Here is a 16,017-nt window from a genome sequence, read left to right on the forward strand (position 1 = left end):
GACTGAATCTCAGAAGTCACATGACATCATTTCTGCTCTATGCTTTTGGTGGATCCAGTCATAAAGGTTGTCTAGGTTCAAGGGAAGGGGTCAAAGATTGTCAGGCAATCAAAGGATTTTCTTTCTTTAAAAAAAACACACACACACATTTTTTTAATATTTTATTTGCTTATTTGACAGACAGAGTGAGAGAGCACAAGCAGAGTGAGCGGCAGAGGGAGAGGGAGAAGCAGGCTCCCCGCTGAGCAGGGAGCCCGATGCTGGGTGCCATCCCAGGACCCGGAGATCATAACCCAAGCCGAAGGCAGACGCTTAACCAACTGAGCCACCCAGGCGCCCCCAGTCAAAGGATTTTCAAGGTCACATACAAAGAATTGTATGTGGGATGGGGCATACTGTTGAGGTCTCTTTGGAAAGTACATTCTGCCACCTCTGGTTCACAGTATAAAGTGTATTTCTCACGGCACTTAGTTGTAAAAAATAAAAGTAAAAAGTCTCAAAAAAAATCTCTGCTCAATATTGTTCATGTTATGAATAAACTATTCCAACAGGCTGTTTTGATGGACGTTTGGTTCCAATCTTTCTTGATTGCAAAAATATTGCTGCAGTGAGCCTCCCTATCCATGTCCCCCTGTGCCCACTGGGAGGTTTCCCTGGGGTGCCCAGTAAGTCTTTCCCCAGGGTTTGCTGAGGGACACATGACCAGTGTGGTTGAGGTCTAAGTGAATGAGGGGATTGAGGAAGGAGGTGCATTGCACAGTGATAAACAGGGGTCAGCCATGCAGGCATTATAGGCCATGGTGAGGAGTTCGGTTTTATTCCAAGGGCAATGGGGAGCCATGAGAGGTCTCTGAGCAGAGCAGAGATGGATATGATTTATGGTTCTCCTCTGGCTGCTGAGAAGGAAAGACATTGAGTGGGGCAATATGCAGAAGCAAGAAGACCCATTAGGAGGTAGAAGGGGCCATGTGGTCCCTGACCTGCACTGGCCTCAGGGCCTTTGCATTATCTTTGCTGTTATTATGTCTAGAACTGTCTTCCAGAATCTTTATATGGTGGGCTCTTTCTTGTCATTCATGTTTAACTCTGCAGTCACCTCTTCTACTTTTTGAATCTTTGAAGAGATAGGTAATGAAGTAGAGCTGGCCCTTGACCTCAAACAGCTCACAGTCTTGTGGGTGAGACACACAAATAATTATAACGGAGGTGAAAGAAGTAAGTTCCCGCAATGGGGCTGATGGGCAACAGTTTCCTACCAGACCAGGAAATTTGGGATCCATTCTGAGAAACACCAGTTTAGAAGCTAAGAGTAGACACTTTGATGTCGAAGTAGCCTCAGCTGAGTTCCAGCCACTGGCCAGGGCTCTGCACACGGCAGGACCCAAATTGCACTGGGGTGGGATAGGGTGGGAGTGGGAATGGGAGGCATAGAGTGGAGAGGGTTCTGAGGGCAGGTCTCAAATTGAAATTTTATTAAAATTAAAATTAAAATTTACATAACATAAACTTAATCATTTTAAAGATTTGTTTTTATGTATTTATTTGAGAGAGAGAGAGAGAGAGACAGAGCACAGGGAGGGGCAGGGGAGAGAGAGAGAGAAAGTTTAGCAGAGGCCTTGCTGAGCTTGGAGCCGACACGGGGCTCCACCCCATGACCCCTAAAATTAATCATTTTATTTATTTTTTAAAGATTTTATTTATTTATTTGACAGAGAGAGAGACAACGAGAGAGGGAACACAAGCAGGGGGAGTGGGAGAGGGAGAAGCAGGCTTCCTGCGGAGCAGGGAGCCCGATGCGGGGCTCGATCCCAGGACCCTGGGATCACGACCCGAGCCGAAGGCAGACGCTTAACGACTGAGTCACCCAGGCGCCCCCAAATTAATCATTTTAAAGTGACCAATCCAAGGTTGCCTGGGTGGCTCAATTGGTTGAGTGTGGGACTCTCGGTTTCAGCTGAGGTCCTGATCTCAGGGTCATGAGATTGAACCCCGTGTCAGCTCCATGCTCAGAGTGGAGTCTGCTTAAGAATCTCTCCCTGCTCCAAAAAAAAAAAAAAAAAGAATCTCTCCCCCTGGGGGGCGCCTCGGCGGCTCAGTCGTTAAGTGTCTGCCTTCGGCTCAGGTCATGATCCTGGGGTCCTGGGATCAAGCCTTGCATCAGGCTCCCTGCTCAGCGGGAAGCCTGCTTCTCCCTCTCCCACTCCCCCTGCTTGTGTTCCCTCTCTCGCTGTTGCTCTCTCTGTCAAATAAATAAATAAAACCTTAAAAAAAAAAAAGAATCTCTCTCCCTCTTCCTCTACCCCTCCCACTCATGCTCTCTCTCTGTCTCATGAATGAATGAATGAATGAATGAATACATAAATAAATAAAGTAACAGTCCAGTGGTGCCTGGGTGGCACAGTTGGTTAAGCGTCTGATTCTTGGTTTCATGATCTTGGGGTCATGAGATCGAGCCCCGTGTTGGGCTCTTAAGTTCAGCGGAGAGTTTGTTTGGGATTCTCTCTCCCTCTCCCTCCCCCTCCCACATGCACTCTTTCTCTCTCTCTCCCTCTCAGATAAATAAATAAATAAAAACTATTAAAAAACTATTAAAAAATAAAGTGAACAATCCAGTGGAATTTAACACATTCACAGTGTTGTGCAACTAGCACCACTGTTTAGTTCTGGAGCATTTTCATCACCCCAAAAGGAAATTCCATCCCCATTAACAGTCACTCCCCCTTACCCCCTCCCCTCAGTTCCTGGCAACCAGTAGCCTACTTTCTGTCTCTATAGATTTGCCTAATTCTGGACATTTCATATAAACAGAGTCATTTGTGACCATTTGTGTCTGGATTCTTTTACTTAGCATGTTTTTGATGTTCATCCATACTGTAACATGTATCAATCCTTGTTGGACTGACTTGTGTCCCCCCCACAATTCACATGTTAAAGTGCTAACTCTCAGGTACCTCAGAATGTGACCATGTCTCGAAATAGGGTCACTAAAAAAGTAACTAAAATGAGGTCAGTACGGTGGGCCCCAATCCATTATGCCAGTATCCTTTTTTTTTTTTTTAAAGATTTTATTTATTTATTTGACAGAGAGAGAGAACAAGCGAGCACAAGCAGGGGGAGTGGCAGGCAGAGGGAGAAGCAGGCTCCCCGCTGAGCAAGGAGCCCCACGTGGAGCCTGATCCCAGGACCCCAGGATCATGACCTGAGCCGAAAGCAGAAGCTTAACCAACTGAGCCACTTTTTTATAAGGATACCCTATGCCGGTATCCTTATAAAAAAGAAAATCTGAACACAGAGTTACATGGGATGAGGACCATGTGAAGACACACGGAGAAGATGTTCTTCCACAAGCCAGAGAGGACTCAGGAAAAAAAAACCAAACAACTAACTAGGGTGACCCCTTGATCTCAGATTCCTAGGCTCCAGAACTGTGAGAAAATAAATTTCTTTTTTTTTTTTTTTTTGAGAAAATAAATTTCTGTTTATTAAGCCCCCTAGTCTGTGGTCCTCTGTTATGGCAGCCCAAGCAAATTAATATGTACTTCATTCCTTTTTACAGCTGAATGATATTCCATTGTAGGGATTTTTTTTTTTTTGGTAGTAACAAGATAGAAAATAACATAAATGTCCAAGAATAGAGAGCTGGTTAAGGAAACTACTAAATAGCCACAGGATGGAATACTATGCAGATGTTAAAAATGGATAAGGTGTTCTTGGAGAGCCTGGGTGGCTCAGTCGGTTAAGCATCTGCCTTCGGCTCAGGTCATAATCTCAGGGTCCTGGGATTGAGCCCCACGTCAGGCTCCCTGATCACTGGGGAGCCTGCTTGTCCCTCTCCCTCTGCCCTTCCCCCTCTGCTTGTGCTCTCTAAAAGAAAGAAGAAAGAAAGAAAGAGAATAAAGGTGCTCTATAGATTATGGTTCTCAGAGTTTGGTCCTCAGCCCAGCAGCACCATCACCAGGGAACTTGTCAGAAATGCAGGTTCTCAGGCTCCGTCTCAGAGTCAGATACTCTACAGTGAGCCTTCCAGGTGACACGGATGCATTGCTGAAGTACCACACCCCCCACTGTATATGACCGTACACCCTTGGGGTTCACAGCAGCCCTGAAGTGGTTTTTAAAAACACCAGTGCCTGGATCCCATCCCCAGAGATTCCACTGTAATTGATCTGGAGCAGGGTCTAGGAATGGATTACCCAATTAGAAATGACTCTAATGGGCAGAGTCATGTTCCAGATTGTTCCTTGCAGGATTGATTGTGATGGTTAAAAACTGGGTAATGGAGAAATAAATTTGGGAGATACATGTGCAGTGGAAGACTCTTCAGAGTGGAAAGGAAGGAATATGAAGTGGAAGACAGATGAAAGTTAAAAGGATATATACGTTATGATGCCATGTACATTAAATTTAAAACAACAAAACAAGGTTGCATATCTGAATGGATGCATAAATAGTAAAACTATGAATACAGGCATGGGAATTAAAATTGGCCAATCCAGGAATTAGGGACAAGTATAGAGCCAGTTTCTCTCATATCTGTAATTTTTAATTTTTTAATTGTGGTAATGAGTACAGGGGTGTTTGTTATATATTTTTGTCTATACTTATTGGAATGCCTGAAATAGTTCACTTAAAAAGCAAGGGGGCAGGGCGCCTGGGTGGCTCAGATGGTTAAGTGTCTGCCTTCGGCTCAGGTCGTGATCCCAGGGTCCTGGGATTGAGTCCCGCATTGGGCTCCCTGCTCCTTGGGAGCCTGCTTCTCCCTCTGCCTCTCTCTCTCTCTCTCTCTCTCTCTCTGTCTTTCATGAATAAATTAATAAAATCTTTAAAAAAAAAAAAGCAAGGGGGCAGACCAATGGTATAGATTGCTTTCATTTGTACTTTTTTCCTTATGTTTCATTTTGTATACTGAAAACAATTTTTAAAAAAATTTTTTTTATTCATTTGAGACAGAAAGATACAGAGAGAGAGAGCATGAGCAGGGGGGGAAGCAGAGGGAGAGGGAGAAGCAGGCTCCCTGCCGAACCAGGAGCCAGGAGCCAGGAGCCCGATGTAGGGCTCGATCCCAGGACCCTGGGATCATGACCTGAGCCGAAGGCAGACACTTAACCATCTGAGCCACCCAGGCGCCCCTGCTTAAAACAATTTTTAAAAGATGTTATTTATGTGCACCTGGGTGGCTCAGTTGTTAAGCGTCTGCCTTTGGCTCAGGTCATGATCCCAGGATTCTGGGATCGAGTCCCACATCGGGCTCCCTCCTTGGCAGGAGGCCTGCTTCTCCCTCTCCCACTCCTGCTGCTTGTGTTCCTGCTTTTGCTATCTCTGTCTCTGTCAAATAAATAAATAAAATCTTAAAAAAAATAAAAGATTTTATTAATTTGTCAGAGAGAGAGCACAAGCAGGGGGAGTATCAGGCAGAGGGAGAAGCAGGCTTCCTGCTGAGCGAGGAGCCGATGCGGGACTCAATCCCAGGACCCTGAGATCATGACCTGAGCCGAAGGCAGACGCTTAACCGACTGAGCCACCCAGGCGTCCCAAAACTTTTTTTTTTTTCAAAGTAGGCTCCACACCCAGCATGTAGCCCATTGTGGGGCTTGAACTCAAGACCCTGAGATCAAGACCTGAGCTGAGATCAAGAGTGGGAAGCCTAACCAACTGAGCCACCCAGGCGCCGCAAAACAATGTGTAAACTCTAAAGTGAAGCCCCTCCCCAAAAGGAAAACTTGCTGTTCTTTTCAACATGGAAATACAAAGGCAAACGCAAGTAAAGCATAACTGTATATTCATTCTTATCTTTCTCCCCCAAAAGGTCAGCACATAATAGACATCCAGTTCTGATTTTTTTTTTTTTAATTTGTCTTGGTTATCTTTCCAGGTAAAAAGGAGCTTCCTTAGCCCTGTACCACTGTGTAGTATTATGGGATTATGCCTGGTGAGTCTGGAGAACAGCGAGGACGCCCCGTGTGGCTGGAGGGAGGGAGACAGCGGGAGAGGGCGGGAACGCTGAGGGTGGGAGAGCGGTGATAGGAGAGGGCGGAACGACGTCTATGGGCTGCAGTGAGGCCTTGGGCTGTTGCCCCAGGTGAGGTGGGAGCCCTGGAAGGTTCTGAGCAGAGGAGAGAAGTTCCTGGACACGAGTGCTCACGTCGCCTTCTGGCTGCTGTGGAGGGACCAGCCTTCGGGGAGAGGCGGCGGGAGCTGGAGCACCAGGGTGGAGGGACCGTATTGGTTCAAGTGGGACATAATGGTTGTGTCCGGGTGGGGGACCGAGAGGAGTGAGAAGTGGATGGACTCCAGGGGCGCCTGGGTGGCTCAGTTGGTTAAGCGACTGCCTTCAGCTCAGGTCATGATCTCAGGGTCCTGGGATCGAGCCCCGCATCGGGCTCCCTGCTCCGCGGGAAGCCTGCTTCTCCCTCTGACCCTCCCCCTGCTTGTGTTCCCTCTCTCGCTGTCTCTCTCTCTCTGTCAATTAAATAAATAAATAAAATCTTTAAAAAAAAAAAGTAGTAGATGGATTGTAGGTAGACTCTGAAGCGGACGGGACTTGCTGGCATATCAGATCGGGGAGCGGGGGGGCGGTGTGCAGTCAGAAAAGAGGGATCAGCGGTGCTCCAAAGTTTGGGACCTTAGCACCATCAGGTGGGTCTAGAGGACAGCGAGAGGGCGGGTTGGGGGACGCTCAGGAGCTCAGATGTAGCGGGGTGAGTGGGCAGCACCCTTGCACCTCCAGGTGGGGCATCCAGAAGGTAGGCGTCCTGGGCGCGGCCGCCGCGCAGTCCCGAGAGCCGCCGCCAGAGGGCGAGCGCGTCCCATCGCCCTCCGCAGCTCCGCGGGGCGCGGGAAGAATGGGCCCTGCCGCTTCTCACGGCCCCCGCGGCCGGCCGCTCCTCGCCTGGGTGCGAAATGCGGGCCACGGGGGTGCCAGGGCGCGGCTCGGACCTCCCCCCCAGGCATCCCCGGGGCTCCAAAGCCTGGGACGCGGCTCCCACCCTCTTTATGTGTTTCCAACACTCCAGCCTCCACCCCCGACCAGGCTGTTCCCACCGCCTCCAACACCACCTTAAGGCTCTGCAAAAATGTCACCTCCTCAGGGAGGTCTTCTCTGACCACCCTGGGGGCAGAAGCCCCCGCCCTGACACCTGTAAGGCACATCCTATTTAAATAACTTCTTAACACCGAAGGCTCTGGAATCCTCCTGTCTTGCCTGTTTTCTGCACTACAGTTTCAAATTCACAGTGAGCACCCATTTCTGTCTTGCCCTCCGGCATCTCCAGGGCTCAGAATTATGCCTGGCCTCTAATAGGTGCTAAAGAAAAAATAACTAAAATGATGTTAATTGTAGTTTACTCGTGGTTCTACTGTATCAGCCTCTAGTCTAAGCTGCTTCCATGAATTATCTCGGGGGTCCTCAGAGCACCCGGCCCAAGTAGGGAGTGTTGATAACACATTACATAGATCACCATAACAGAAGAGAAAGCTGAGGCCCAGAGTGGTTAAGGGGGTTGACAGAGGTTGCACAGCCAGAATGTTGCAATGCTGAGACTGAAACCCAAGAAGCCTGGCTGCAATGTCTAGTTTTGCAAACTGGATGGATGGTGCCCTGGACCTGGAAAGAAGGCCCTCAGAGCCTCCAGGCATTGTGCCCCTGAGCCCATGTCTCAAGTCGCGCCTTTCCCCGTCCCCAAAGCCCACCCACCCACAGACCCAGCCCCGACCCCAGCCAGGCTGGGGGGAGGGGTGGGAACTCAGCAGGCCTCAGTTTATTTTCCTCCCCACTGTGGGTTTGCAGAGGTGCCTCCCGAGCTGCCCAGCTTGGGGGCAAGCCATTAAAAGCGGGTCCGAAGGGCTGAGACTCCCCTCACCAGACAGCAGGGTTGACTGCGCAGGACCCTGAGCCCAGTCCCAGACTGGCTGACAGACGGACAGATGTTCCTCGGCCAGTTGATCGCTCTCCTGAGCCTGCTCGGTGGGGCCCAGCTGCACACAGGCTCCGGGAGGCCTGGACTCCTGGGTCCCCCATCTCAGCTCTGGGCTGCCACCAATCGGACCCGGGCTCTGGGCCGAGGGGCCCTAGGCTCCCAGGTACAATCCTCTGCCCTCAGCAGCTGGAAGGCTTTCTTGGGACTGCAGAAAACTGGGCGGCTGGGGAGAGGTAACCTGCACCACGGGCAGGAGGTGGCCCCTACTGTGTCTCTGCCATTGGACCCGCAGGAAGTGGCCCAGGAGATGTGCAAGGCCGTGCCGTATACTCAGGTGAGGGTGGGTGGGGAAAGGGGAGGGCGGAGTTTCGGGATGGGCAGAGAGCACAGACTGTGGTCCTGCACAGATCTGGGGTCAAACCTCGCATTCTCCATCTAAATGTGTCCTAGCCTCAGTTTCCTGTCTTACAAAATGGGGCTTAAGCCTCTCCTACCCAACCATGCAGTTTACTTCCATCCTGTCTCTCACCCAAGTCTATTTTTCCATTTAATGGCCAGAGGGCACCTGTGAATACCAGAGTCCCATTCCCTCCCTCCTCCACTCAGAACCCTCCATGGCTCCCACTTCACTCAGAGCAAAAGCCATGTCTTTCCCAAGGCCCACAAGGCCCTGCACTCTCTGCCTGTCACCTCCCCGACCTCACCTCCTCCCACTCTCCCCCTCACCCACTTCACTCCTGCCACACCAGCCACATGGCTTTTTAATCTGGACACACCCAATGTCACATCTACTTCAGGGCCTTTGCACTGGCTGTTCCCTTTTGCCTCTACCATCCCCCCAACTCCCCGAGCATTCTGTGGCTCCTTCTCTCACCTCCTTCAGGGTTTTACTTAAACATCATTTAAAAATGCAGGACCTTCCACCCTGTTGCTTGTTTCCTGCTTTATTTCTTGCTGTAGAACACATCATCACCTAACATATAAAACTGATTTTGTAATTACATTTATCATGTCTCCCTCACTAGGATGTCTGCTCCACCAGGACAGGGATTATATTTTGCCTTGTTCACTTCTGTATCCCCATCTCCAGGCCTGTGAGCAGAGCCAGGAACATGATAGGCCCTCAGTGTTTGTTGAATGAATAAATGAATACTAGTATTTGCCTCCTAAGGGCTATTGGGCAGTTGAATGAGACAGGTATGGGTATGGGCATTCAGTCAGTGCTCCATAAGAGCTGTGAGAACTCAGAGCATGTGTTTGGAGCCCCAGCTTTGGTGCTTGGTGTACCTGGCTTCAAGTTAATGCCTTAACTGATGATTTCTGTGTGACCCGGGGGAAGTGGCTTTCCTTCTCTGAGCCTCATTTCCTATCTTTGCAAAAACAGACTTAACAATAGACACAAATTCGTGCACCGTGTTTGGAGCCATGCCCTGCAAGGTGTCCATTCCCAAGACCCCCTGGCTTGTTATTCATTCAGCAAATTTTCGCTGAATCCAGGTGACACGGGGGTGACTGCATGGCCTTGGACCAGCTACCTTGCCCTGAATCCTGCCCCAGTTGCCATGCTGCCATGCACACTGCACCCAGCCGAGGGAACTCCTGGCCTGGGATCCAGCTATGTACCCTCTCCCAGAGCTGCAGCTACCCCAGGATGACACAAAGAAGTTCTAAGGGTTTGCAGCCCCTTCAGCAGCTGTGTGGCTTTAGGTGAGGGACTGCTCCGAGCCTCCGTCTCCTCGTCTGTAAATGAGGATCATAATGTTCCAGCTTGGAGCATTGTGGGAGGAGTGAGTTCGTCGAAGGTGAGCAGTGTGGGCCCCCGCCTGGTGTTAGGGCTCAGCAAGCGTTAGCTTTTGTTATGATGTGCCTGCTCAGCCTACGGCCATAAACAAAGCAGAGAACCTCCCTGTCTCCAGGTAGCTTATATTCTAGAAGAACATTCAAAGAGACAGGACTATAAATTACTGGGAACCCATGAAGAAAGAGATTGGTTCGTTGGGATAGACACCACCAGGGGGTGATATTTCCCTTGGGGGGGGGGCTTCGGAGGAAGGAAGGAGTTGGGATGAGCTCGGGGGGGGGGGGGAGGGAGGAGCTCAGGTGTTGGGCTTATCAGAGGCAACAGGCCAGAGGTGGGCTTGCACTTAGCATATTGGAGGAGCGGTGAAGAGGCTGGGGTGGCTGGGGCAGAGTGAGGGGAGGGGGAGTGGATGAGGGTGGGGGTGGCAGGGCGGCAGGAACGCAGGATTTAAATAGAGAAGGGCCATGATCTGGGGGTGAGTTGGTAGAGCCACTTAGTTGGAGGGGATCGTAGGAGGAAATTTTATTGAACACTGTGTGCTAGGCAAGGGGCTAAGGGCTTTTCTGTTTAACCCCCCCGCCCGGCTCCTCTAAACCACCCCTTCCTGCCAACCCTCATCCCTGGAGGTGGCGGCAGATTCCCTGACACCAATCCCCAGGCTACCTCATCATCATCTCCTGCTTGGGAGAAGCAGCCCTTCCCTATATCAATCCTCTTTGTTGAAAGGCCTAGATTGATTTCTCTTTTTCCTGGCTGAACTTCCACGATTTCACAGGTGAGGAAACAGTCCCAGAGAGGTTGAGTAGCTTGCTCCGAGTCACACAGCCAGCAGATGGTCAGGATCGGAACCCGGGTGGGGCTGGAAGTGGACGGGAGACGATTCTCCCCGTTTGGGCCCCACACTCCACTGCCCTTGACCCATCTCCCTGCCCCAGGTACTCTCCCAGCCCGGCTGCACGGCCGTGCACCTCCGCAATCACCTCTGCTTTGGCCGCTGCTCCTCCCTCTACATTCCCAGCTCAGACCCCACCCCACTCGTCCTCTGCAACGGCTGTGTGCCCACTCGCAAGCGCCGGACACGTGTGGTCCTGTGGTGTCGGGCAAGCAGCCCAGCCTCCCGTCGACGGATGAAGATGTCTGCTGTGCTGGTTGAAGGGTGTCAGTGCAGCCCGAGGGCGTGATCTGAGCTTCGTGGACAGACACACAGATGCACACAGCTTGGAGAGATGGGGGGAGACGTGCCCAGAAAGACGCCGACCTGGATCATAAGCACTGGGTCAAGAGACCGGGTACACAGGGACGACCAGACGGGGCTCCAGAGTTCTTGCCCCATTCCCGGGGACACCAGACGCATCCCCAATGGGGATCATAGCACACACTTACGAAGCACTCTGTTTGCCCGGCCCCACGCTAAGCGTTTGACACACACTACCTCATGTCATCCTCGGAACAGCCCAATGAGATGGGACTGGTATCATCCCATTTCACGGAGAAGGAAACTGAGGCTCTAAGAGGCAAAGTCTCTTGCTCCAGGTCACACGGCAATAAGTGGCAGATCTGGCATTGGAATCCTAGGCAGTGTGGCAACCAATTTTTACCACCAGGCTGGACCCCCCCGCCTCGCAGAATGAAAGACACACTCCCAGCTACAGGGAGGACAGATGGTCCCACACAGACCAGGAGACACAGGGATGACCCCCATCCTCGGGACCCCAAGAAACCAAGGCAGGGAAGCCCATGAAGCTGCGGGGGGCGGGAAATGTGGGCTCCCCAAATCAGGGGCAGGACCTGTGTGATCCCAGCTGCCTCTCTTGCCCCACCCCCTCAAATCTCCACCCAGTCCCACGCATAGCGTGGCATTAAACAGGAACCATAACGGTTGGCCAAGCCCAGTTGTGTGTGTACGTGTGTGTGTGTGTGTGTGTGTTCCTCCAACGGGTTCCCTGGGAGCGGGTGGCCCTGTGCTGGGGTGTGGGCATCAGGGGTGCTCCCTCCTTAGCTGGGCACAGGGTCTGCAGCGCAGGAGGGCAGCCTGGCTTTGGGCGGCTGGAACCAGGGCCCTAGCAGATGGGCCCGTCTGGCACAGACGCAGGGACATGTGGCGCTGTCAGGGTTGCCTCCAAATGCCCCCCGGAGCGTGGGGCGGGGTGGGGGGGGCGGCCAGGCCCCTCTCAGCCCTCTTCCTGCCTCAGGAAGGAAGGCCCCAGGTGAGAGGAGCAGAAGGAGGGGACCCGAGGAAACAGATGGGCCAGGAGGGCGTGGGAGCCTGTGACCTCTGACCCTACAGGCCTGCACAGAGGGGTGGGAACAGGCCAGGCTGCCAGCTCCCAAGGCCCTGCTTCAAGGGCCCTGGGTGGGGGAGGGCCGCAAGGGGCCCACAGGGGGCGCCACTCTCCCTCCTCCCTCCAGGGTTCTGTGCCAAACCCCAGGCTGAGTCCGAGTGGGCAGCTCAGCCCTGGCACCATGGGCACCCCTCTCTCTGGCAGGCACGAGGCCCCTGCTCCCCCCCCCTCAGCTGTGCCCACCTCCTGCCAGCCGGGGAGCCAGCTGGGAACCTTGGTGCCAGGGGGCCCCCGGAGTCCCTGCCCCCTCCTGGGCAGTGCCAGCCGGCCCCCACCCCCGCCCCCCAGGCCCAGTAATGGGTGGGTAATGAGTGCTGGGGGAGCGGGGGAGGGGCAAGGGATGCAGGTGCCACAGGCGCTGGCACGGGGGCCGCTAATCAGGTTTGCCAACGCCATCTGTCACCGCGCGAGCATCTGGGGCTCAAGGTGACCCTGTCACCCTCAGTTACAATTATGAGTTTGGCATCTGTATTAAAGCCCGCCAGCCGGCCAGGCAGGGGAGGGCTGGGGTGGGCACGGGGGTGCACGGCAAGCCCTGTCCCGGGGGTCCTGTTCCCAGGGGCTGCATAGCTGCCAAGGCACGGGGCTTCTCCATGCTTGGGGGAGTGTGTGTGTGTGTGTGTGTGTGTGTGTGTGTGTGCACGCGCGCGTGTGCGCGCATGTGTGTAGGCCTGTGCCAGCTCCCACAGTCCTGTGAGTGTGTCCGGATGCAGGGCACAGAACCCAGGGTGTCCTGGGTTTTTGTGTATCTCTGGGTATGGTGGCTGTGTGTGTGAGCTTGGTGGGATGGGTGGGGGCGGGGTGGGGGAGCTCTGAGACTGTATGGGTGCACAGACCGACATGGGTCCCTACGCTGGGAGAGGGGCGTACGGCAGTTCCGGGTTTCTGAAGGTGATGCTGTGTCGCCAGGCTGTAAGTGTGTGTGTGTGTGTGTGTGTGTGTGTGTGTGTGATTGTCCATGTGTGGCATTGTATGTGTGGTGGTCACAGGCTGTATGTTTTGGGGTGTGGGTCTGCAATATCCTGTTGAAGTGTGTATGTGTAAACACATAGGGGCGGCCGCTGGGACCAACCCCTGCTGCCCAGGGTCTAACGTGGGAGGCTTGGGGAAGGTAGGGGGGCTGGCTCTGAGGAGGGTTTCTTGGATCTGGATTCTGGGTCCTTAATTCTAGATTCTGGGAGATAGGATGTAGATGTTTGGATTCTAGATCCTGGGCATTTGGACCTGGATTTTAAATTCTGGGACCCGAGTTCTGGGATCTGGAATTTAGATCTTGGTATCTGGGAGTCTAGATTCAGATTCTGGATTCTGAGCTCTGATTCTGAATTCTGGGATCTGGATTTCAAGCTCTGAATTCTGGGTCTGGGTTCTCGCTTCTGACCCTGGCTTTCGGTCTCCAGGGTCTGGGCTAAGCCTGGGCCTGTCCTCTCTGCCCTTCTATTCAGGCTGGGCCTTTGGGCCGCCCACCATCTCCCCACGTGATGGGTGCAGGGACCACACATGGCCACCAGGGGACACCCTTGGTCAAGGTTTGGGCCAAGTTGACCCAGACAGGCAGAAGTTAGGGAAACACCCTGGCCTGGCTTGACCCAGCCCTTTGAGGCAGAGTGAGGTGGGGCTTCACTTCCTTCCCTTCCCAATCTCCACCGCCGACAGATGTCTGTATGTGAAACATGGAGAACTGGACCCTGCAGCCCCACAGACCCCCAATCTGGACCAGGGGACAGGAAGCCAGTCCGTGGGTCAGACCAAGGGGAGGGCACATGTGTGTCCGAGGAGGTGTCACTGAATGTAGGGAGACATGTGCAGATGAGAGAGAGCACTCTGTGTCTGGGGTGGGTTACGTATGACAGTGTTCCCATGAGTGTGAGCCTGTGTGGTGATGTGTGGCCGTGTGTGACCAGGACCACATGTCTGGCAGGGTCCTTGTGTGATGGTGCATCTGTGGGGCTCTGGTGTGGGGAAGGAGTCCCTGTTGTGGGTGTGCCTGACTGTAACCATGACTGTGAGTGGTCTCTGGGTGTCTGTGGATGGATCTGTAGGTGTCGCTGTGTTCGTGAAGTTGTCTCAGAGCATCTGGGCAGTGTCCCCAAGGACTGGATCTCTGTGTTGATGGTGTCTTGTAGCGGGTGTATGAAGATGTGTAGGACAGAGGTTTGCCTTCTGAGAGTGTCAACCAGGGGGAGGCGAGTCATGGAAAGGGGAGTGGAAAGCAAAATAAGGGGAGTGGAGAAGGGACTGAGGTGGGTGGGACCAGAGACCCTCGGAGCTTTCCCTTCATTTCCTTCCTGGGTCCCCCTGACCCTCCATCTGGCTGGGTCTCCTCCCACCTCTCAGCATCTCCGACTTTGTCTGGGGGTCCTGGTCTTCTGCCTCCTCCCGTTGCCAGGCGCTGCGCCGGGCACAGCGGGCCTCTGTTTCCCACCCAGCCTTCGTCTTCCATCTCCATCCCCTGCTCTGCCTCTCCTTGGCCCTCCTCCTCTGTCCGGCTTTCCTCGTTTGTGCATTTCTCTCCATCTCGCAGGTCTCTCCCATCTCTTGTCTCTCCGCAGCTGTCTCTCCCCCTTGTCTTCTAAGCGTTTTTCTTTTCCCATCTACGGCTCTGCCTGTCTCTTCCTACCTCTTGTCTCTCCCTGTCTTTCCATCTCTCCCCATCTCTGTCTTTCTCCGCCCGGTCCCCCGGTCTCTGCCGGCCCGGGTGGGTCCGGGTGGGTCCTGGACAGCCTGGCCCGGGCGCCGCGACGAACAATGCCCCATTCACGCGGCCCGTCGGCGCCATGGCAACGCGCCCGCCCCGCCCTCCCCGCCCTCCCCGCGCGCGGGCCGCGCGTGCCAAGAGGATGCCATGGTTACGTCAGGCGCGTGCCCGCCCCGCGCGCCGCCGCCCCGCGCGCTCTTGAAGGGGCCGGACCAGCAGGGGGCGCCCGGCCGCAGCCTCTGCCTGAAGTCAAGAGGGACGGTCCTTCACCGGGCCTTCAGGGACTCAGTGCCTCAGTTTCCCGTTCTCTAAAACGGCAGGGGTGGGCAGAGTGAGATTGTGGTGGCTGCGTGCGTGCGTACGTGTGTGTGTGTGTGTGTGTGTGTGTGAGAGAGAGAGAGAGAGAGAGAGCAAGAGAAAGTGAGAGAGACACAGAGACGGTCCATGAAGTCGCTTTCTGGGGGTGGTTGCGTGTCTGTGAATTTGCATTTGAGAGTCAGTGGAACTGCATGTATGAACGTGTGGGTCCATGTTTGCACACTTACGTGGGTGTTTCATGAGAAGTAGCTTGTAGTTTGGAGGTGATCGTATTCCCATGTGTATGCGTGTGTGTTTTCATGCCTGTGTGTGATAGTGTCTATGTAGTTTGGGTGTGATGGTGTATCTGTGTGTTTGTGGTCGTGTGACTGAGGGTTTGTGTACCTCTGTGTTTGCATGTTGTGTGTGTGTGTGTGTTTTGTGTCTGTGGTTTGGGTGTGATTATGTGTTTGTGGTTGTGAATTCATGTGATTGTGTGTGTGCCTGTATTTGCATGTCTGGGGTATGTGTGTGTGGTGGATGGCTGTGTTGTTGGGTGTGGTTTTGACTTTGTAGGACTGTTGTGTGTGTGTCTGGGGGTCCATGTTCACAGATTCATGTGTTTATGTGTGGAACTGGGGGTGGGCTCTGAGGACTGCTGGGGCTTGGCTGAGCCCCCCCTCACCTGAGGGCCTCCTGGCACAGAAGGGGGTGCCCAGCTGCCTGGGACCTCCGACTCCCCACAGGTTCAAGATCGCCCCAGCTGATGAATATTCATGAGTCGGGGGGGGGCTGGCACCCACTGCCTACAGCTGCGAGTCCATTAGCCCCCTGGCTCTCCACACGCTGACTGCAGCGGCGGGGGTGGTGGTGGTGGTGTCAGAGTGGGCCTGTCCCTGTCTCCACGACTTGGGAGGTGGGGGGGTATCCTAGTGACTATTGTGGGGGCCATGTCAGAATGCT

The 16,017-nt window shown here is 53.5% G+C and overlaps 1 protein-coding gene across 1 annotated transcript; it reads left to right on the plus strand.

Moving 5' to 3' along the window:
- Nucleotides 1-7,923: 7,923 nt before the first annotated feature.
- On the plus strand, nt 7,924-10,898 carry DAND5 (DAN domain BMP antagonist family member 5). Its single transcript, XM_025862982.1, has 2 exons — nt 7,924-8,250; nt 10,653-10,898. Exons 1-2 carry the CDS (start codon nt 7,924-7,926, stop codon nt 10,896-10,898), a joined length of 573 nt encoding a protein of 190 aa, XP_025718767.1.
- Nucleotides 10,899-16,017: the final 5,119 nt, after the last annotated feature.

This window comes from Callorhinus ursinus, unplaced genomic scaffold (assembly GCF_003265705.2).
Source record: "Callorhinus ursinus isolate GAN/ISIS: 27379988/994484 unplaced genomic scaffold, GSC_fseal_2.0 scaffold82, whole genome shotgun sequence".
NCBI classification, from domain to species: Eukaryota; Metazoa; Chordata; class Mammalia; order Carnivora; family Otariidae; genus Callorhinus; species Callorhinus ursinus.

Coding starts and splice junctions, on each gene's coding strand:
- DAND5 (XM_025862982.1), top strand. CDS start 7,924: ATGTTCCTCGGCCAGTTGATCGCTCTCCTGAGCCTGCTCGGTGGGGCC. Junction 8,251..10,652: donor AGGCCGTGCCGTATACTCAG/GTGAGGGTGGGT, acceptor TCCCTGCCCCAG/GTACTCTCCCAGCCCGGCTG.